The following is a 22072-nucleotide window of genomic DNA, read 5'->3' as shown; positions in this document are numbered from 1 at the left end:
TGGAGTTACAGAGTCCATTCATCAGTCGAATAATGGCAGAGAAGAAGCTGTTCTTGAACCCCTTGATGGGTGTGTTCAATCTTCTGCCCAATGGAAGAAGTTGGATGAGAGCATTACCGAGATGGGACGGGTCATTGATGACGTTGGCAGCCTTTCTGCGGCAAAGAGAAGTGTAAATGAAGTCCATGGATAGGAGGCTGTTGCCGTTGTGGCCTCCTCTACATTGGGGAAACCAAGCGGAGGCTTAGGGACTGTTTTGCAGAACACCTACGCTTGGTTCACACTAAACAACTGCACCTTCCAGTTGCAAACCATTTTAACTCCCCCTCCCATTCCTCAGACGACATGTCCATCCTGGGCCTCCCGCAGTGCCACAACGATGCCACCCGAAGGTTGCAGGAACAGCAACTCATATTCCGCTTGGGAACCCTGCAGCCCAAAACGTATCAATGTGGACTTCACCAGCTTCAAAATCTCCCCACCCTCCACTGCATCCCAAAACCAGCCCAGCTCGTCCCTGCCTCCCTAACCTGTCCTTCCTCCCACCTATCCCCTCCTCCCACCTCAAGCCCCACCCCCATCTCCTCCATACTAACCTCATCCTGCCCCCTTGCCCTGTCCATCCTCCCTGGACTGACTTATCTCCTCCCTATCTCCCCACCTATACTCACCTTTACAGGCTCCATCCCCACCTCTTTGACCTGTCTCCTCTCCACCTATCATCTCCTCTATCCATCTTCAATCCGCCTCCCCCTCTCTCCCTATTTATTTCAGAACGCCCTTTCCCTCCCCCATTTCTGAAGAAGGGTCTAGACCCGAAATGTCAGCTTTCCTGCTCGTATGATGCTGCTTGGCCTGCTGTGTTCATCCAGCTCTACACCTTGTATTCTCTGGATAAGAGTTTGGCTTCTGTGATGATTCGTGCTGTGCACACAACTTTCTGCAGTTTCTTATGGCCTTGGGCTGAGCAGTCGTTGCACCAGGCCATTATGCACCCAGATAGGATGCTTTCTATGGTGCATCTGTAAAGGTTGGTGAGGTCTTCATGGACATGCAGTACAGTAGATAAACAAAACATAAAAAGTAAAAGTTCAAAAAGATGCCAAGTTAGACATGCTGAGACTTTGTCAGATTTGAAACTGTTTTGTGTAGGTAACAGTTAAAGAAAGCTCTTGCAGTTCTTTTGTCAGTGAGTACAGAAGTGCTGGTGAAATAAAGGATTATAGATGTAGCAGCCCTGAGTTAAGAGGAAAACAGCACAGGCATAAATATGCAGAAGATCACGAGGTTGACTAAGGTCAGTGTTGCTTATATGAACTGTGACTGGGCACAGTGGGGAGTTAATCAGATAAGAACAAGGATAAAATAGATCTGTGTCTGTGCAGTGGAGACCAACCAGAGTCAGAAAATGAAGGCCCAAGACAGACACTTTGAAGATCAAGGCTGCAAAAACTATCAGAAGTCCTTTTAACACTGTTGTTTAGCCACTGACAGGAACAGTACAACTGTTTGAGTGTAAGTTGTTGTCTGCATTTATCACTGCAGTTTGCCTGACAGCAGATCACCTTCTACTGACTCTGTCTCAATAAAGTTGATTGTTGCTTCACAGCCCAGCTCTGCTGCCAAGTCTGCTCCTGCCTGAAAAGTGTAATCACAAAAGAAGATAATGCTTATTGCCAGTCCAGGCAGGCTGTGATTGTGGATGAGTGGGGAGGATGTTCGACAGAATGGGAAATGTTCATTCTGAAGAGATTGACCTGAAACAGTGACCATTAGTCTACTACTTTGCTGCTATGCCTTTCCCCATGTTTGATATGTCAGTTCAAACTGTGGTGGTTTTGCTGAGTGTTCAGATCACAAGACCATAATGCATCCGAACAGAATTGTGCCATTCCGTCATGACTGAATGGTGTGCAGTTCTGGTCTCACTGCTATAGGAAGGATGTTGTGAAAGGGATGAGGATTGACAAGGATGTTGCCAGAGTTGGAGGGTTAGCGACTCGCTTGTCAAATTGACTTTATTTCTGTGTATTACAATTGTTGTTCTGCTCCAGTTCATATTTTAATCAGATGTCGATAATAATGCCCAGACATACAAGGCAGAAAACGATCTATCTCCATCAGCAGGGTATCAACCCCCTAAAATTTTGAATAAGTTTTTTTTTAATCTCATCTGCTGTCTGGTTGCATATCTCTTTCTGTTTTCTTTTTGTTTTCTTTTACGCCACTTCGTCACTTTACAGCCTGGAGGAACATTGAAATCTATAACTGAACTGACCACATGATATCTGTTCTCCTTCTGTCTTCCACCTTCCACGCACCTTCCTTCCATTGATAATAAAATGTGAGGCTGGATGAACACAGCAGGCCAAGCAGCATATCAGGAGCACAAAAGCTGATGTTTCGCGCCTAGACCCTTCATCAGAGAGGGGGATGGGGTGAGGGTTCTGGAATAAATAGGGAGAGAGGGGGAGGCGGACCAAAGATGGAAAGAAAAGAAGATAGGTGGAGAGGAGAGTATAGGTGGGGAGGTGGGGAGGGGATAGGTCAGTCCAGGGAAGACGGACAGGTCAAGGAGGTGGGATGAGGTAAGTAGGTAGAAAGGGGTGCGGCTTGGGGTGGGAGGAAGGGATGGGTGAGAGGAAGAACAGGTTAGGGAGGCAGAGACAGGTTGGACTGGTTTTGGGATGCAGTGGGTGGAGGGGAAGAGCTGGGCTGGTTGTGTGGTGCAGTGGGGGGAGGGGATGAACTGGGCTGGTTTAGGGATGCGGTGGGGGAAGGGGAAATTTTGAAACTGGTGAAGTCCACATTGATACCATTAGGCTGCAGGGTTCCCAGGCGGAATATGAGTTGCTGTTCCTGCAATCTTCGGGTGGCATCATTGTGGCACTGCAGGAGGCCCATGATGGACATGTCATCTAAAGAATGGGAGGGGGAGTGGAAATGGTTTGCGACTGGGAGGTGCAGTTGTTTGTTGCGAACTGAGCGGAGCTATTCTGCAAAGCGGTCCCCAAGCCTCCGCTTGGTTTCCCCAATGTAGAGGTAGCCACACCGGGTACAGTGGATGCAGTATACCACATTGGCAGATGTACAGTGGATGCAGTCCTTCCATTGATGTTTTGTGAGGATTTCATCAGTGCCAGCAGCCGTGATCGAATCGGAGGAACAGGTTACATTGCAATTACATTTAAATCCTCCCCCAACTGAAAAATCCCTCGAAAATTGAACACAATTTCAAGGAAGTTATAAAACACATATGGAGCAATGAATTGAATTGTTAATAATGTTTAATCGGTGTGATAGGATTATAGAACGAAAAAACACTGCTGATGGTTCGAAGCTGAAAGACTAACAGTGAAATGCAAGAGACACTTAGCAAGGCGGGACACAGTCTGACACACACACACTACAAGATAACCAGGGGAATGGGGAGGGAATTTGTTGGTTATACCGGGATACAGGGTCAACAGCGAAAAGTGGGAGTCACTGGATTGGGAATCGCGGGATAAGGACACGTAACTGGGTCAGAGAATGGGGACAGCACAGCGAGGCTCCCTGTGGTACTCGCCTTGGACCGCCCCGCTTTTGGGCAGGTCTGAGTTCAGTTTCCGGAAACTGCAAGTTCTGTGAAGTGGGCGGGACTAAATTTGTGATTGACAGGTAGGGGGTGTTTTTCAGTCCAGAAACAGCCTCTGCTCCGCCTTTTCTTGGTGAATGTTTCCCTGCAGTCGAGTTGGTGAGTGTTTAGAACTCTGTCGGTTTCCCGGTAATGTAGGTGAACTGTAGGTCACTGTGTGTTAGATCATATCGCCAACCCTCTCTCATCCCCTTTCTCCCAATCCCCAGTTACACGCTGCTGACTCAGGGAGCTCTGGCGGATGCGGGGCTGTGGTCAATCTCGGCGCTGGTTTCGGTTCACAGAAGACGGTTTAGTTTTTGAGGTAATGACAGATCATTCTGCCCAGCAGGACAGATTCTAATGTTGTCAGCAGGGACCATACAGCCCTCACAGACTGGGGTTAGTTTCTTTCCAGCAGAACAGACCGAGGAAGGGTCATCGGACCCGAAACGCTATATCTTCTTCCCAGATGCTGCCAGACCTGCTGAACTTTTCCAGCAACTTCCGTTTTGTTGTAGACTAAGGGGGGGACATGACTGACATGTATAAATTTATGAGGGAAATAGAGAAAACAAGAACAAATCTTTCTGCTTAGTGGTGGAATCAGTATCGGGCGACATGGATTGATGGTAAGCGGCGGGAAGTTTTGATGAGTTGAGCGGATTTTTTTCACTCAGATAATGGGGGGAAACTGAAACTCACTGCCTGGCAGCCTGGTCGAGCTAGAAATGGTCATAACATTTCCGGAACTATTGAGATGTATAAAATAAACACGGAAAGAACTGGGATGCTGTAAATCAGAAACAAAAAAGAAATTGTTGACAACATTCTGCAGATCTGGCAGCATCTTGGAGAGAAATCAGAGCTCAAGTTTCGGATCGAGTTTTTGAAGCCAGGATGTAGAAACCCCAATGAGGAAAGAGGGGACCTAACTTCAGACAACCAACGCGGACAAGTGCTTGAAGTATCAGCGGGGAGAATTTTACAGGCAGTTATCAGAACTCTTTTGAAAAGATTTGGGATTGTTATGGAAAAGGACAAGGATGGACCTGTAATCAAAGTTCTAACTTGGTTGATTTTAATAAGATATGATTTGGCCATAGTGCACAGGAAGTAGATACTTTCAGGTACATGTGCAAGAGGGAACATAAATGGAGAGATAAGGAGAGCTCTAAGGGAAATATGAATTGATACTGCCAAGTGAAATGAAGCAAAATGCTCTGTTGTTTTACAGGTAGACATATGGTTAAAGGATAAGGGGGAATGTGTAAGGTCCATTAAGGACCACAGAGGTATCTGTGCGTAGAACTAGAGAGTGTTGGCCTGGGTCGAAATGAATACTTTGTGTCAGTGCTCACTAGTGAAATAGATGAATCAGGGAGAAGGTCTGTGATAGAATGTGAAGAAACTATCACAGAGAGAGAGAGGAAGTACTGAGTAGTCTGGAAGGTTTAAATGCAGGTCAGTATCCAAGGTCAAGTGAAATGTCTCCTGTGATGTTAGGATGAAATAGCAGGGTGCTTGCAAGGTTCTTAATTCCCCACTAACCACAAAGGGACCCTTCTGAAGGGCCACCGGACCCAAAACGTTAACTCTGTTTTCTCCTTCGCAGTTGCTGCAAGAAGTGCTGAGCTTTTCCAGCAACTTTGTTTTTGTTCCCAATACTTTTATTTAATCTCTTTGGACATCAGCAAGGCTTTTGGGAGACTGAAAGCAAAGCTAAGTGCGCATAGAATCCATTGAAATTTAGCAAATTGGATCCACAATTGGCTGAGGTTCAGGAAGCAGAGAGGTGGGTTTTTTCTTGTTTCTAACCGCAAATCTGTGCACATTGGTGTGGCAGAGTGGCCAATGTTGGGCCCTTATTTTTGTTTTAGGTAAATGCCTTAGATTTGAATGTATGAAGGTTGATCAGTTAGTTCAGATGATGCAAAAGTAATAGATGGTAAATAATGAGATGGATAGCCTTAGTTTACAGACAGGCTGATCAGTGGTAAATGGAATTTGATCTAGATTCGTGAATAGCAATACATGGACAAGTTATCCTGTCCTTGAATTCATTTGTTAATCAAACAGTTTGTGATTAGTTGACTAGCCAGGGGAGGAAGGCTATTTCCTTTTCCCATCAACATACACCATGACACAGTCCTGGATTGTAAATGGGGATTTTGGCTGTAAGACAATTTTGCTACATGTTGCTCACTCCACAGTTAGACCTCAAATGAGAGGCTCTAATGTATGGTGCTGCAAATTATGAGGAACGAAAATCACATTTTGGCTTTTATTGCTCATCAATTTGCTGTCCCCTAAATCTTGATCATCTCTAATAGAAATCATGCAAACATGAACATGAGGAAAGAGGCCACCATTTTAGCAGGAAAACAAATGTGTAAAGCTAAGAGAGCAAATGATGACAGTAAATTTAAGAGACGTACCAGAACCAACATTTGCAGTGTCGGCACCCTCCCTGGATTCACTCCCTGTCCCTTCCTTTGCTGCAAGTGAACAGTTTCCCCACCCTACCACTCAGGAAGACGAAAGAAATGGAAAGGAAGGAGACATTGCTTTGCTCCCAGATGTTGCACAGAGGAGGAGGTTTCACTGGAAAGACAACATCTGCATTGTGAGCCCAGGACTGAAGCAGCCAATAGGAATTGCTGTGCTCCGTGGTGATGTCTCAGGTTTCAGGCACGTGGACACGGGAGCCCCGCCCCCACCTATTGTTCCCCTCCTGCTGCCAAGGTTTCCGGGGCAACCAGCGGGCGGCTCGAATCAGAGCGAGAAGCTGCTCGGGATCTGCCCCTCCCCCTCCCTCCGGCGGCAATTGCTGAATCAGAAGGTGACCATGATCAGCCTCTGACTGTTCTGTCTGTTTATGGTTTGCCTGTTCTGTCTGTGGGGAAAGGTATGGACCATGTGGAGGCAAAGAAGGAAGACCATGGAGGAATTTGAAAATAAGGATGGGGCTGAACAGCGGGCCTTAGATTGTTTGTTATGAAATGTTTGTTGGTGAGATGTGGCCAGTGCTGCCTGGATCAGCATTTATTGCCCATCTCGGGTGCTGTGGAGAAAGAGCTGCCATGGACCATGTCTATAATCTTTGACTGCCTATTATGCTGGGGACCAGGCAAGTCAGCGTTTCTACTGGACCTGAAGCCTGTCAATTTCGGATGGGTAAATCATGTTAGACAAATCTGCAAAAGTGTTTTTTGAAAATGTAACTGATAGAACCCGGTGGATGGGGTCATTTGGATTTTCTCAAAGCTGGTGATAAAGTCCCACTTAAGAAGTTAGTGTGCAAAATCAAAGTTCATAAGATTGTTGGGAATTTACTGGTGTCGATTGTGAATTGGTTAGCAGACAGGAAACAGTAGAAATAAATGATCTTTTTTCAGTGTCTAAGGCTTTGACAATTGGGACACCACAAAGATCAGTGCCCTTGGACCTCATGTGTTCAAAGTGTACATCAATGATTTGTATGTGCGAATCCAATGTACTATTTCTAGGTTTGTTGACACAAAAGAAGGGGGATTGTGAGTGAGCAGGACATAAAGAGACTTCAGAGTAATTTAGATGATTTGAGTGAGTAGCAAATGCATAGCAGATGCAGTATCAATGTGAAGTTATCCACTTTGGTACCAAATTCAGAATGGCAGAGTATAATTCGAGTGGTGGTCAATTTGGAAATGTTCATGTACAAAGGGACCTGGGTGTGCTTGTACACCAGTCATTCAATACAAGCTTGTAGGTGCAGCAAGCAGTTAGGAAGGCAAATGGAACTTTCTCCTTCATTTCAAAAGGGTTTGAGTATGGCAGCAAGGTGGTCTTACAGCAGCTGTGTTGGGTTTTGTGAGGCCACAATGAAATCTATGAGCAAGTTTGGTCTCCAAAACAAAGAAACATTATTCTTGCTGCAGGCAAACAGCAATTTCTTGTGTTGCTGAGTGAGGGACAAAAGTTATCACTGACCATGAATCAAGAAGAAGCTCCAGTTGCTGTCTTGGTTTCAAGTCAGATTTGGAGATGATGTCACTTGTTGACAACACTTTAAAGCATTTCCCAAAGCGGGAAGTGGGTGATGTTCCCTCACTTTTGCTTCATTTCCCTCTGGCAAAACAAGACAGAGTCTGAGGCACTGTTTGGTTTAGGCATACCCACTGCAGGGCTCTGCTCCCCACCCCACCACCTCCCCCTGCTACACACACTAAGAAAGGAATGATGTGGATAAAGTAATCCAAAAGGTGTAGTGTGAAATACAAGACAAAATAGAGAGAGGTAGTGTTAGAGGAGCTGGAATCATTGAAAGTGGATGAGTCACCAGGCCCAGATAGATAGTTCCCTGGCGTGTTGAAGGAAATAGCAGATGTTGTGAGGATTAATTTTCAATCTTCACTTGACTCAGGTGAGGTGCCAAGGGGCTGGAGGAATGCAAATGTGGTGTTGTTGTTTAAAACAAGTACAAAGGAAATGCCATACAACTATAGGCCAGTCACTCTTACTTTGGTGGTGGGCAAACTGTAAGAATCAATCCTGAGAGATCAGAGAAACTGTCAGTTAGAAATGCATGAACTTGTCCGGGATAGTCAGCATTGCTTTGATGAGGGAAGGTCATACTTGAGCAATTTGACTGAATTCTTTGAGAAATTGGTAAGGAGTCTCAGTGTGGGTAGTGAAGTGGATATTGTTTTCATAGATTTTGTTAGGATATTTGACAAGATCCCACACAGCAAACTGGTCAAAAGTAAAAACGCATGGATAACAGGGTAATGTGTTGAATTGGATCCTCTGTTTACAGTGCTCTGACATATTTCCAGTTGCAAGTTCCAGCAGGAGACTGTAATATAGGAAGCAGTGAAATTGTTTCAGAGCTGAGCATAATGGACTATTCAGCAAATTTTGAGTTGGTACTGCTGTGTTCTGTTATCTGTGAGAGTTTGCATGGTCCAGGGCTGATGTGACTCCTTTAATCTGGCTCTGAATTCATGTTCACCATTGCTGTATTTCATCTCTACTGTCCTAGATCTTCTGTCTGCAATTGTCTAACTTCTGTCCCTGCATTTTAGCTCTGTTTTGTGTTTTACTGTTACATCTGCTAATTGTGCCTTAATTAGACTTTCACCACTGCCTATCCCCTGACCGTGTGCTTTTGACTGACCAACTTGATTTTCTCACAGAATTGTTAATAGTCAGAAATTGTTTTTAGTGTTCTGCTATCAACTTCTACTCTGCAAATTACAAGATTCATCCAGTTCACATTTTATAACCTACCATTTTGATTTTATGGTTTCTGTCTCACTCTCCTTGTTTCATCCAAATCAGCTGAACATGGTTTTCAGAAGAGGAGATTTTGCAGTTTACAAACTGAAACCAAACGTCACTCAGGATCTGAGAGAGTTACCAAACGTATCACAACCTGAATACAACAGAATATTGGACATGGAAGGAGAAAGCACTGTTCCCAGTGGGGAGAAACTGGTTCTGTTTTTGGGTAAGGCTTCAATCAATCATCTGGCTTATCAGAATGTAACACACTCATAATGATTAGAAGCCATGGAGATGAGGGGATTGTGGTAAAGACTTCTTTCATCCATCAGTACTGAAAAATCATCAGCGTAGTTACACCAGGAAGAAGCCATTCACCTGTTCTGAGTGTGGAGAGAGACTCACTCAAATCATCCACCCTGCTGACACACCAGAGTGTGGCAAGAGGCTGTTCACCCCCACAGAGTGTGGAAAGAGATTTATCAATTCTTCAAACCTGGTGACACACCGGCAAGTTCACACTGATGAGTGACCTTTTAAATGCCCAGTCTGCAGGAAGTGCTATGAAAGGTCTGGGGAACTAATGCTCCATCAATGTGCTCACACTGAAAGAGACTGTTTGGGTGTCCTGACTGTGGGACAACATTTCAGTGATCATCTCGGCTCACTGTATACCATTACGTTCACATTAGGGAGAAGCCCTTTACCTGCTCTGACCGTGGGAGGGAAGTCAGTCAGTCACCCCATCTGCTGAGGCACCAGCACATTCACACTGTGCAGTGACCATTCACCTGCCCCAGCTGTGGGAAGGGAATCACACAGGTGTCATATCTGCTGAGTGACCAGAGAGTTCACAAGAAACTGCAGTGATTGGGCTTTACTATTAACCACGTTCAGGAATTAACCAGGTTCATTGTGATCTGTTTCTGCTGATATTAATAACCACCTGTTCAGGTATATGTTAATGTAGATACGTATCGAATAAACCAGTTTTGTGTAAAATACAATGTTTCATCTTCTTATTGTCTCTAACACAGGGGATTCCCTTTCAATTGCTGTCCCACTCCCCTCCACCCTCACCTTTAACAAGAAGTATGAAAGCTCCATTGTCACTGAGATGAAGACCATCTGATCAGTTGCCTCTGCCCAGACTGGGAAAATTGCTCTGGAAAATGGGTCTGATTTTCCGCCAATGTATTTACTCACAGAGGAAAGACCATTCAGGTGCTCTTGTTGCAGGGCTGGCCTCAGGCAATCGTCTGTCTCACTGCGCATCAGTGTGTTCACACAATAGGGAAGCTGTTCACTTGGTCTGAGCATGAGAAGATTCACTCAGACCTTTCACCTTCTGAGACGCCAGTGAGTTCATTAGTGACTACAGGAGTTGGATTTCCTGTTAATCAGATGCGAGACACATTCATTTTCTCATTTTGTCTTTTTTCTACTGGTGTTAATAAATTCCAGAAGTTTTAAATGCAAATATTCAGAATAAAAACTCACATGAATTAGCTTAGTGTTAAACCCAGTGTGTTGAGTCTTTTTCATAGCTCGAACACAAGTGAGTCCCTTTTGAAGGCTCTCCCTCTTTCTTCTCATGACACGGGTGAGACGTTCAAGGAGCTGAGACCCCAGTACAATTGAGACAATCTGATTGGCTGCCTCTGCTGCTCCCCTCCCTTCCTCGAACTCATTGGGTCAAACTGCTTGTCAAGTGCTTCTAGCCTGACCCCGGATCCCCAGCTTTCTCCAGTTTCTCTCCTGTCAGAGCTTGTCTTGCCCATGAGGCCCATGTTCGTTCCACTGACCTATTCTCACGAAACATATTTGCTAATAATGTTAAAGTTCACTGTCCCTTAAAATTTCATCTTCCCAATTTTTTTTGAAAAGCCTAGATTTCATGGTATTTGCAAAGACTTGAACTTGGTGTTCACCAAAGAGCTGTTCTCGGTCCCTCCTATTTCTCGCCTACACGCTGCCACTTTTAAACATCATCCAGAAGCATTTTGTTAGTTTTCACATGGTCACTGACAACTACCCGTTCTAACTCATCACCAGCCCTGTCTATTCCTCTATTGTTATTCAATGATCCCACACCTAATACTGGAAAAGCTGAAATGTCCTCCAGGGAAACGTTTGAAAGAACAATCCATTTTCTTCAGTTACTGCTACACATTCCATTCTCAAAATCTGAACCTGTAACTCTTTCCTGAGAGTAAGGCTGAACTACACTGCTCATAGTCTCAGTCACAGATTTGACATGAAGATGAATTTTCAATCACAAAACCATCCTTTCACTCACACCAGATATTCTAATTTCCATAAAGCCAGCCATCTCCACCTCAGCCCAGCTCATCTGATCCTGAAATCCTTGTCTGTGCCCATGTTAAACTTGATAATTGCAATGCATTCCTGATCACCTTCTCACGTTCACCCCAGACCCGTGTGGAAATGTGAGGTCTCCCAAAATCTGTGTTCTGCAATTCCTGTTGACATTCCCGCTAAACTGTGTGAGTGCAGTCACTCCAAGCTTAAGTGGTCTGACTGAGGCATTGACTTCCAGTTTTGGAAGTCATGAGCGTGCACCATCCCTGGAGGCCTGCACAACCGGAATGAAAATGAGAGGGAATTCTGGTCCTGTTCACCCAACGCCCTCTTTGTTCCCTGAGAGCGTTGCTGCTCATTTCCCTTGCTGTGTTGAACTCTCAGGTCTGCATGCAGCAGCAGCAGTGTTTGCTCGTGGGACCTTGGTGCTCTGCTGGATCTTTTTTAAACCTGTTCTTGTAGTGAATCTGTTAATCTTGGCCCTCGTCGGCTGAAATCTAAATATTCGAGCATTTATACAATTTCATTTTTCCACTCCAGTCTCTTCCTTCCCTCTCCCTTGTCTGCTTTGAATTCACCACACATTGTGTGCAGGAACAGACTGAAATCAATGAGATAATGTTTTTAGTGGGGTCATGAGAACTATGAAGAATGCAGAAGAATTAACTGAATTACTGTTAATTTTCAACCTATTTAAAATAACCTTTCTTCAGTTTAAATGTGTTGAATATGGAAGGAACGCTTTAAAGTTTCAAAATTTGTACATGTGAAGGAAGAAAAATTGAACAAGTCCTTTTGCACTCTTGAAATGTCAGAACTGTCTGTCTCCTTGTTTGTTTGTGGTGCTGTGTGACCAAGTTAATCCCATTCTATAATTATTTGGTGGATTTCCTCCCCTGGTTTAATTACACCCATAATAAATAAGAAGAACATAAGTAGATGCAGTAAATTTTACTTATTTTAAATAAAATAATTAGTTTTTAAAGCCCAATCAGGTAGTAGGGAAGGTGATGTGTTGTGACTTCAGGATGTGGGAACTCCTGGAGACTGGTGTGATCCCAGACTGATATATCTTCAATAAGCATCTGCGGCTAGAGGAACCTCAGCCCATAATCATTGAATTAGATGTTATATTACAAATGCTGCAAAATATCAGGGAGAAAGTTACCTGGACAGTTTGTTCCAGGTGATAGTCACAGCTCATAGGTATTCTCATCTTATTTGGTCCATGGTTAGGGGCATGAAAATACATAAGGCAGGTTTGGGGATTTTCTTACATTTCTAAGAACAGCATTTGAAATCTAAATACAGGAAAGTGTGACAGTATGGAGAAACTGGGTTTGACTGTAGCGGTATACTGGCAGACCTTCAAGAAGACATTTACCAAATCTTAGCAACAATGTATCCCAGTCAGAAAGTGACTAAATAATGAAGTTAAGAATACTTCCAAATTTAAAGAAACACTGCACCCATTTACAAAGGTCAGTGGTAGGTCAGAAGATTGTACAAATTTGAGTGAACAAAGAATGATACTAAAGAACAGGAAGAAAGAGTGTTATTAAACTAGGGAGGGTTCAGAAGAGATTTACCAGGATGTTGCTAGCATGGAATGTCAGTTACAGAGGAAGACTGGATACGCTGGGACTGCTTTCTCTGGCGCATTGGATGTTGAGGGGTGACCTTATTGGGTTTATAAAATCAGGATTAATGGTAGGTGCCATTTTCCAAGGATGGGGGTTTCAAGACAAGCGGGCATATTTTTAAGGTGAGAGGAGAAAATTTTTAAAAAATACGTTTTCTAACATGGAATGAACTTTCTGAGGAAGTAGTGGATGTCAGCACAGTTACACTGTTTGAAAGACACTTAGAAATGTATTTCCACAGGATGAGGGTGTCGCTGACTCGGCAGCATTTATTGTCCATTCCTAAACAGTTTAGAGTCAACCACATTGCTGTGGGTTTGGAGTCATATGTAGGCCAGACCAGGAAGGATGGCAGTTTCCTTCCTAAAAGGACAGTAGTCAACCAGATGGGTTTTCCTGACAATTGGCTATGGATTCACTGTCATCATTCGCTTCTTAATTTCAGATATTTATTGAATTCAAATTCCACCATGGGCCACGGTGGGAATCAAACCCAGGCCCCAGAACATTCTCAGGGTCACTGGGTTAACAGTCCAGCGATAATACCACTAGGCCATCACCTTCCCATTGGGTGGGGGTGGGGGGGGGGGGTTGTGCACTGATTCTCAATCCCCAGGACTCCCTGGGTCACCACAGTCTAATCAGAGCACACAATATGCCTGATAGCAAAGTGTGGAGCTGGATGAACACAGCAGGCAAGCAGCATCTCAGGAGCACAAAAGCTGACATTTTGGGCCGAGACCCTTCATCAGACAATATGCCTGACTTTGCTGTCTGTTGAATCAAATTAACAGAAAATACAACCAAGTTCCGTCCTTAACAAGCTCTCCTGTATATTACAAATACGAGAACAGAGTTAGTTCTCATATCAGTTTTCTCACTATGCTCAAGCGAAGGTGAGATTTGAATTCCTGATATGCAGAAACAAGAATCCTTTCAATGTCTCAGATAAGTAAATATCATCAAGAATGCCAGAGTCAACGTCCCAGCAGTCTCACAGAAAGGGAAGTTGACATCACCCCACAAGCTGCTCATGTGCAACTTGCAATTCCCAACACCCATCTTTTGGACTCTGATGTTCTCAGTGGCATTTCCTGATGGGAAACCTGCAAACTGCACACAAGTCAGGTAGGTGTTGAACCTACAAACCTAAGATCTGCAGTCAGATGTGTTACTCATTACACCATTGACCTGCTAGTGTTCACATGCTGCAGAGTTGTGGTGTTAACAGGAACATCACCATCACTGCTGCACTTCAGTGGCCCCCACTTTGAGATTAGGTGAATTTCACTGGCAAAAAAGAAACACATTTGTTCTCAGGTAGTTGCTTCAGTATGCCCTTCTATCTGTGCTGGAACTTTCTGTTATTTTACCCACCGTCAGCCACTCCAGTGAAATGTATTTTCAGGCTTTGAGTCATGGTTTGTTCAATTAGATTACGGGTGATCTGGTAATTCTCAACACCGTTGTCCTGACCTTCCCCACTAGAGTCCCTTACTGATTAGAAATCTGACTTAATGTGCCAGTCTCGACAGCTCTCTGCAGTCAAGAATGCCACAAATTCATAACTCTCAGAGAGAAGAAATTCCTCCTCAGCTCTGTCTGAAATGTGTGAACCTCGTTCTGAGATTCTATTTTCTGTTCTAAGATTGTCCCAGAAGGGGAAACAACTTTGACAAGAAGCTGTCAAGCTCCTAAGAGAAGCTTTCTAGTTATTAGTCTATTAGTCTTGTTTCAATATGAGCAGGGCTTATGTAGTCCTGTGGCCAGTATTTAGGAGCAGCTAAATACTCAGGAGTGGACAAATATGTGATTTGTTCCCGGTGTAGCGTGTTGATTTCATCTCTGAAGTAAAACCCACAGTGATTCAGATGGAGTTACACTGTTTATGCTGTTGTCACTGTGAAGAATTCCTGGGATTTATCAGTTTGTACAAGAACAACAAATCCCTGAATGAGGACTGAACCTGGGAAAGGGCTGTGAGAGCACCAAATCCTAACCACTAGACGAGCAGGGAACACAACATTAATTCGCCTCTCAAGGCCATGGGGAATGGAATTGGGGCTGTGAAGGAAACAGAAACAAAAGATGTGGCTGGGACAGGTATGCAGCTGACAAAGAAACAAGTTGAAACAAACAAAGAGAACAGAATAGGGGGCAGCATTCACACACTAATTGTTAGTCTCGATGGTGAATCCAGAAAACTGTAAAGTGCTGAATTGAAAGGTGTGCTGCTTTCTTGGAGCTGACATTTAGCATCATTGGAAGAGTGCATTGAGCCGATGACAGAAATATCAGTGTGACAGCAATATGGAGCATTAAAATGTAGAACTTTCTCCAACAGGTTATGGATACTAAGGACCAACTATACATTTTAAAACTGCAGTGTTAGATTTTTGTTAAAGTCTTCGAGCAATTTGGAATAAGCATCAGTCCTCTTTGCATTGAATGGTGGAGGAGTCGAAAGGGATTAAGTTCACTCTTTTTGCTGATGGAGATTCAGTGAAAAGAAAGTTTAGGTAAGATTAATAATTAGAAAGCTTCTCTTGGAGATTTTTGTATCTTTTTCTATGAATATTTCAATAAAACTGCGTTTGATAGCCTGGCCACTGCTTGAGGTATTGGGGCTAATATGGGAAAGAAGCAAATGTCTTCAGATACCAGGAAAATGGCTTGGGTAATGAATTTCAATCGAACTTGATCAAGAGCAGGGATGTGTTGTCACAGTTATACAGGCATTGGTGAGGCTACAGCTAGAATGTTCAGTGCAGTTTTGGTCTCCTTTTCTGAGGACGGGTGCTCTTGCTCTCACGGGAGTGAAATGAAGGTTTACCAGGCCAATTCAAGTGATGGCAGGACTGACATATGAGGAGATATTGACTGGGTTAGGATTGTTTTCGCTGAAGCTCAGTTTCTTTGAGGGGCGATTTCATGGAGACTTATAAAATTCGAACAGGACGAGACAGGATAATTGCAGGGAGGGTGTTCCTGATGGTAGATGTGTTCAATCAGGGGTCACAGTCTGAGGATTCGGGGGAGACGATTTAGGATGGAGATGAGGAGACATTTCTGCACCCAAAGAGTGGTGAGCCTGCGGAATTCATTGCCACGGGAAGTAATTGATGCTAAAACAATGAATGTATTCAAGAGGCAGCTAGATATAGCGCTTGGGGGAAATGAGATCAAAGGTTATGGGGAGAAAGCAAGATTAGGCTATTGATTTGAATGATCAGCCATGCTTGTGATGAATGGTGGACCAAGCTCAAAGGGCCAAATGCCCTCCTGATCCTTCTATCTTCTCTGCTTCTATCTTCTGAACAGTTAAACTTATTTTGACTGAAGTAAGGTAATAAAATTAATTATGCGCCTAACATTTAATTGAAGAGGACATCCTGCAATTAATCAAATATGCTAGTTACTCTCCAGTTAGAAACCGATGATTGAACAATGAGGCTTACAAATTTGACCTACAACAGTCAAAGAACATGATGCATTTCCAAGTCAGGACAGTGTGTGGCTTGGAGGGGAAGTTGTAGACACCATTATTTCCCAAGTATCTGGTGCCCTTGATTTTCTGGGTGATCAAGTTATGGTTTTGGAATGTGCTGTCTCAGGAGCCCTGGTCAGTTGCTTAAGCTGGTGGTGTTTGTACTGCTGCTTCTGGGTACCAGGTGACAAAGTCATTCCTGCCAACCTCAAATATACATACTGGGAAAAGTAGGCCATTCAGCCCCTTGAGCCTGCTTTGCCATTCACTCAGATCATGTCTGCTCCTGTATCCTCCAAATAACCTTTGATTCCATTCACAAAAATCTCTGATCCCTGCAGTTGACAATTCTAAGGTGACCTCAGATTACTTCTGCTTCACAGCGATGACTGTGATCAACATGGGATGATCAATGACATGGCTAAGATTGTTTGTGGCCAGGAATTGAATCACACACTGTTGATCGCTGCATGGGTTTCACATACAGGACACATGATTACAGATTTCTTTAACCCAGTCTCTGAGTGTCTGATTAGTGTAGTTTGACCCCAGAAGGCTCTCACATTACTCACTGAGCCTGTGTCCTCAGACACGAACAGCCACTTACTCTGCCCACTCCAAGTTTGGTAGAAACTGTTTCCTCAATTGCAGTTTGAGTCATATCTCAGCCCTTTAATCAAGGTGATTGCCCAAACCTTCATTCCTTTTTGTTCCTTGTGATACTGTCGACCGTATCAGTTCTGAGCTTCCACACATTCCCACCCAGTTCTTTCTGTATGCTCCATATTGAAGTGGTGAACTGTTCTCTAAGTGAACCAGGGATGTGCCAGGAGATGATGGGAGGCTCGTGCATTTCCAATGTCAACCTCAGAAGAAGGAAGATGCAGGAAATCACTGCTCATGGAGCATGAATCCTGAAATGTTGGGGAACGCAGCCGAGATGGAGGATGCAGAAGCAGGCGAGGATGATTAATTACCTGGTCAGACTTTCATGCTGGAAATCATCAGCACCATGTTTCTCACTGTCACACGGGAGAATATCAAATTGCAAATAAATCAGGTGGGAATAGATAATAATGAGGTGTAAGTGCATGCAAACAGGAGTCTCACTACTTACCACCAAGCTCTTTGTCTCTGTTAAAATCTTGGGTGGAAAATTTGACTTTTCAGTCTTTGACATTGAGAATTTCATTATTGAAGTCGCACCATATTTTCCCAACAGCTTTACATAATGTTTGCTGTGGGACACATATTAGGTCTTGACGCTGAAAGTGACGGAAAGATTGGGTTTTGTTTTTAAGTGATCACAGGACCTTTGCTGGATACCAAGAGGAAGAGAGACACTCTCTTGTCCACAGGAGTAACCGAAGTTTGGGAACAGAAAGAATCCCGAGTTAGAAAAGAGAAGAGCCCTCAACATGCAGCAGTCATCAACAGGACATCACTTGTTCTCAACGTATCTTCCAGAAATTGAGGATACACTGTTTCAAATTACATTCATACATTTTGATTCAATAGAGTACTTAAGTTCCAGTCCAGATTTGGGATTAACAACATCAACAGAAATAAAACACAACTTTCAGCATGAACTCTGTTGTAATTAACAGCAGCAACAGCACAATCCATCCCCTGCAGTTGCTTGTGAACTCACTGACATGTCTGTAAGTGACATGACTGAGTAAGTTGCTTCCTACTCATGAAGCAAATGAACACCCTCTTCCCCGATGTGACTTTGCTGGTGTCTCAGCAGTGTCCTCTGCTTTTACATTCAGAGTATATTCAGAACATTCAAAATGGCTGTTATCTGTGTGAACAGGCTGATAGGAATTTAGGTCAGATTGGCGAGTGAATGCTTTTGTACACAGAGAGCAAGGAAGCGGCCTCTCCCCAGTGTGAATCTAATGATATTTAATGAGGATCCATGAGTGTCTAAATGACCTCCAGCAGTGAGAGCACAAAGCTGTTTCTCGGTGTGAACAAGCTGGTGTTTGACCCAGTTTGTCCTTTAAAGCTGTTCTCACAATCAGAGCAGTTAAACAGCCTCTCATCAATGTGAGACCTAAACCCCATCTCTTCTTCCGCAACATTGATGACTGTATCAGCACTGCCTTGTGCTCCCACGAGGAGCTCAAACAGTTCATCCACTTCACTAACACCTTACACCCCAAACTTAAGCTCATCTGGACCATCTCTGACACCTCTCTCTCCTTCCTGGGCCTCTCTGTTTTCATCTCTGGCAACCACCTGGAAACCGATTTCCATTTCAAGCCCACTGACTCCCACAGCTACCTAGAATATACCTCCTCCCACCCACCTTCCTACAAAAGCGCCATCCCTAATTCCCAATTCTTTCGGCTCCGACGCTTCTGCTCCCAGGATGAGGCAATCCACTCTCGTACATCTCAGATGTCCTTGTTTTTCAAGGACCTCAACTCCCCCCCTTCAGTGGTGGAGAATGCCCTCGACCATGTCTCCCTAATTTCCCGCAACTCATCCCACACATCCCCTCCCGGCAATAACAATCAAAACAGAATCTCTCTCGTCCTCACGTACCTCTCCACCAACCTCCAATCCAACGCATTATCCTCCGACACTTCCGCCATCTGCAATCTGACCCCACCACCGAAGACATATTTCCCTCCTCAACCTTATCTGCTTTCCGGAGGGACCACTCACTCCAGGACCCCCCTGTCCACTCCACACTCCCCCAGCCCCGCCACACCCAGAACTTTTCATTGCAACAGCAGGAAGTGCTACCCCTGTCCTTACACTTCCCCCATCACCTCCATCCCAGGCCCAAAGAAGACTTTCCACCTCAATCAGATGTTCACCTGCACATCTGCTAATGTGGTAGACTGTATCCGCTGTACCCGTTGTGGCTTCCTCTACATTGGGGAAATCAAGATGGAGGCTTGGGGACTGCTTTGCAGAACACCTCCGCTCGGTTCACACTAAACAACTGCACCACCCAGTCGCAAACCATTTCCACTCCCCCTCCCATTCCTCAGATGACGTGTCGATCCTGGGCCTCCTGCAGTGCCAGAACGATGCCACCCAAAGGTTGCAGGGGCAGCACTTCATACTCTGCTTGGGAACCCTGCAACCCAACGGTGTTAATGTGGATTTCACAAGCTTCAAAACCTCCTTCCCCCTACCGCATCCCAAAACCAGCCCAGCTCTCTGACCTGTCCTTCCTCCCACCTATCACCTCCTCCCACCTCAAGCTGCACCTCCATTTCCTACCTACTAACCTCATCCTGCCCCCTTGACCTGTCCGTCCACCCTGGACTGACCTATCTCCTCCCTACCTCCTCACCTACATTCACCTCTCCTGGCTCCATCCCAGCCCCTTTAATCCCCCTTCCCCTCCCCCATTTCTGAAGAAGGGTCTAGGCCCAAAACAGTTGTCTTCCTGCTCCTCTGATGCTGCTTGGCCTGCAGTGTTCATCCATCTCGACACCTTGTTATCTCTCATCAATGTGAACCAGCTCGTGCCCCAGCAGCTGGGACAGAAAATTAATCCCTTTCCCACTCACAGAGCAGGTTCTCCCCAGTGTGAGGCCTTTGATGGGAATGTAACATTGACTGTAATGTAAATCCCTTCCCAAACATGTGGCAGCGGAACAGCTTCTCCCCAGTGTGACTGAATTAGTGAATCTCCAATTGAGATGGGTAATTGAATCTCTTCCCACATTTCCCACAATTCCACTGTTTCTCCAAGGTGACCATGTCCTTGTCTTTCTCCAGGTTGAGCAATCAATTCAAAACTTGTCTACACACAGAACACATCTGAGTTCATCGACTGCAGCACTGTCATTCAGGCACTGTGACTGCATAAAGCTCTTTTCATCATCAGTTTACTGTCACCCACTCATGTTGCATCTGTCTCAGTGCTTTCCCAGTCATTTCTCTTTCCTCATTCAAAGGCAGATGATACACAGGTCCTGATAAATTGAGAAATCCTGTCAGATTTTGAAGTGATGATTGGCTTGATTTGCCATTTCGAAATTTTCCCCGACAAGTCTCCTTCAGAAAGAAAAGCCTTCCCGCAGCCAGCACCAACACCTGCTGCACACCTTCCTGACCAATAAATGTTACACATGGTTAGTGATAATGAAAATTAACATTTTTGAACCATTCCTGTATATTCACTGTAGGTGAAGTATAATTTCTAACGCAGACCCTTCTCTCACGTCACCCTGGTGCATACTGTGTGGTTACAACAGAGGCAGAGACAGGCTGCTCATACCCCTGCTCCCACTGCTCATGTGCTTTTGATCTCCATGTTGTACGTTTGCCAAATACTGTTTTATCTTTACCAATGTTGAAGAAACCTAAACCTGCAGATTCACTTCCAGTCAGGAACGGATCATTGATTTACGCTAATCTCTGATTTGAAGCACATTTCCAGCATTCACCGTTGTACTTCCCCTGACTCTAAACCCAGTTGGAAACGAGATTCTGTTCCGTGTCAAGGAGCTGTGAGCCATGGAAGACAGTAGCTGGGACACATTTCTTACACACAGCAGGATTAATCCACACCGTGGCTTGGTTGTCAGTGAAGAGAGACGCGAAAGATTAAAGTGCCATCTGACCCCCTCAGTGTGACCCTGAAGGATTTGCCCCGACTGAAGCTCTGTTGCTGCCATTCGATTGCCCCCCTCGCCCTCCCTCCCCCACCCTGAGATTGTCCTTTCTGAACTCCAGGTGCTGTTCAACCCTGAGGACAAATACAACAATCTACAGTGATGTGTTTGAAGCAAAGCTGATTTATTTTAAACTTTAGCCCAATTTGAGAGATTATAAACATCATCAGAAACAAACTCCAAATTTCAGAACAAAACTATCAGAAAATTACAGCACAGACTAAGACTATCTTTAAAAATGTATTTGTGAGATGTGGGTGTCGCTGGCTGGCCAGTATTATTTGGCCCATCATGTTTGTGTTCGTTGAGATTGAAACACACATGTTTACAGCTTTCTGGATTCACCATTGAGAAAAGCAATTTCAGGCTGTGAACTCTGCCCCTATTTGTTTGCATTTCTTGTTTCAATTTGTTTCCGTGTTTTCTACACACCAGGTTCCAGGCACATCATTTTTAAAACAAAAACAGTGAAATTGTTTCAACATTGAGCATTTTGTAACCCTCATTCACAAATTTGCGTCATTATAGCTAAGCTGTGATCCTTTCAGAGTCCAAAAATGTGCAGGTTAGGTGGACTAGCCACGCTAGATTGTCCCCTAGTGTGCAGGTTAGGTGGATGGGTTAACCCTGGTAAATGCTGAGTTATGGGAGTAGAGAGTCAGTGCAGTGATGGGCCGAATGACCTTCTTCTGCACTATAGGGATGAGATTCTAACCAGTTGTGATCATGGTCACATTTTCCTCATGACAGCCCACACATCACCAGGTTCATTCAGCTCAGGCTGTCATGCTGCCTTTGTGTTTTTGTGGATTGGTACTCAGACATTTTATGGTTTACACAGTCTATTTGAAGGTAAGAGTGAATTTGTAACTAAAGATCACTTGCAGATTAGGAAATATTTCTGCTGCTGGCATCACTCACAAGGATCGGGAAAATAAAGGGTCATTCACAAATCTTACAGAACGCAGGTTGTAATTACCAGGCCAGACTGAATAGCATAAAACTCTTTTCTAAAGAAAAGAGGAGGCCAAGAGTTAACCTGATACAAATTGGAAGCTTTGTCCCTGTGAAATGAAGTCATTGGATCTGAAAC

The 22072-nt window shown here is 44.4% G+C and overlaps 1 protein-coding gene across 3 annotated transcripts; it reads left to right on the top strand.

Annotated features, from left to right (window-relative positions):
* The first annotated feature begins 3652 nt into the window (after positions 1 to 3652).
* Positions 3653 to 9847, top strand: LOC132208760 (uncharacterized). Of its 3 annotated transcripts, XR_009444904.1 has the most exons (3): positions 3653 to 3736; positions 3847 to 3941; positions 8939 to 9847. XR_009444904.1 is itself a non-coding variant. In XM_059644134.1 (2 exons), exons 1-2 carry the CDS (start codon positions 6027 to 6029, stop codon positions 9155 to 9157), a joined length of 651 nt encoding a protein of 216 aa, XP_059500117.1. In that variant the 5' UTR covers positions 4626 to 6026; the 3' UTR covers positions 9158 to 9847. The 3 variants fall into 3 exon arrangements, 1 of the variants encoding a protein (XP_059500117.1); XR_009444903.1 differs by lacking the exon at positions 3653 to 3736 and having other exon boundaries at positions 3744 to 3941; XM_059644134.1 differs by lacking the exons at positions 3653 to 3736; positions 3847 to 3941 and adding an exon at positions 4626 to 6458.
* The last annotated feature ends 12225 nt before the right edge of the window (positions 9848 to 22072 follow it).

This window comes from Stegostoma tigrinum, unplaced genomic scaffold (genome assembly GCF_030684315.1).
Source record: "Stegostoma tigrinum isolate sSteTig4 unplaced genomic scaffold, sSteTig4.hap1 scaffold_53, whole genome shotgun sequence".
NCBI lineage: Eukaryota > Metazoa > Chordata > Chondrichthyes > Orectolobiformes > Stegostomatidae > Stegostoma > Stegostoma tigrinum.
The sequence above is the reverse complement of the archived record's forward strand: the minus strand, read 5'-3'. Positions and strand labels throughout refer to the sequence as shown.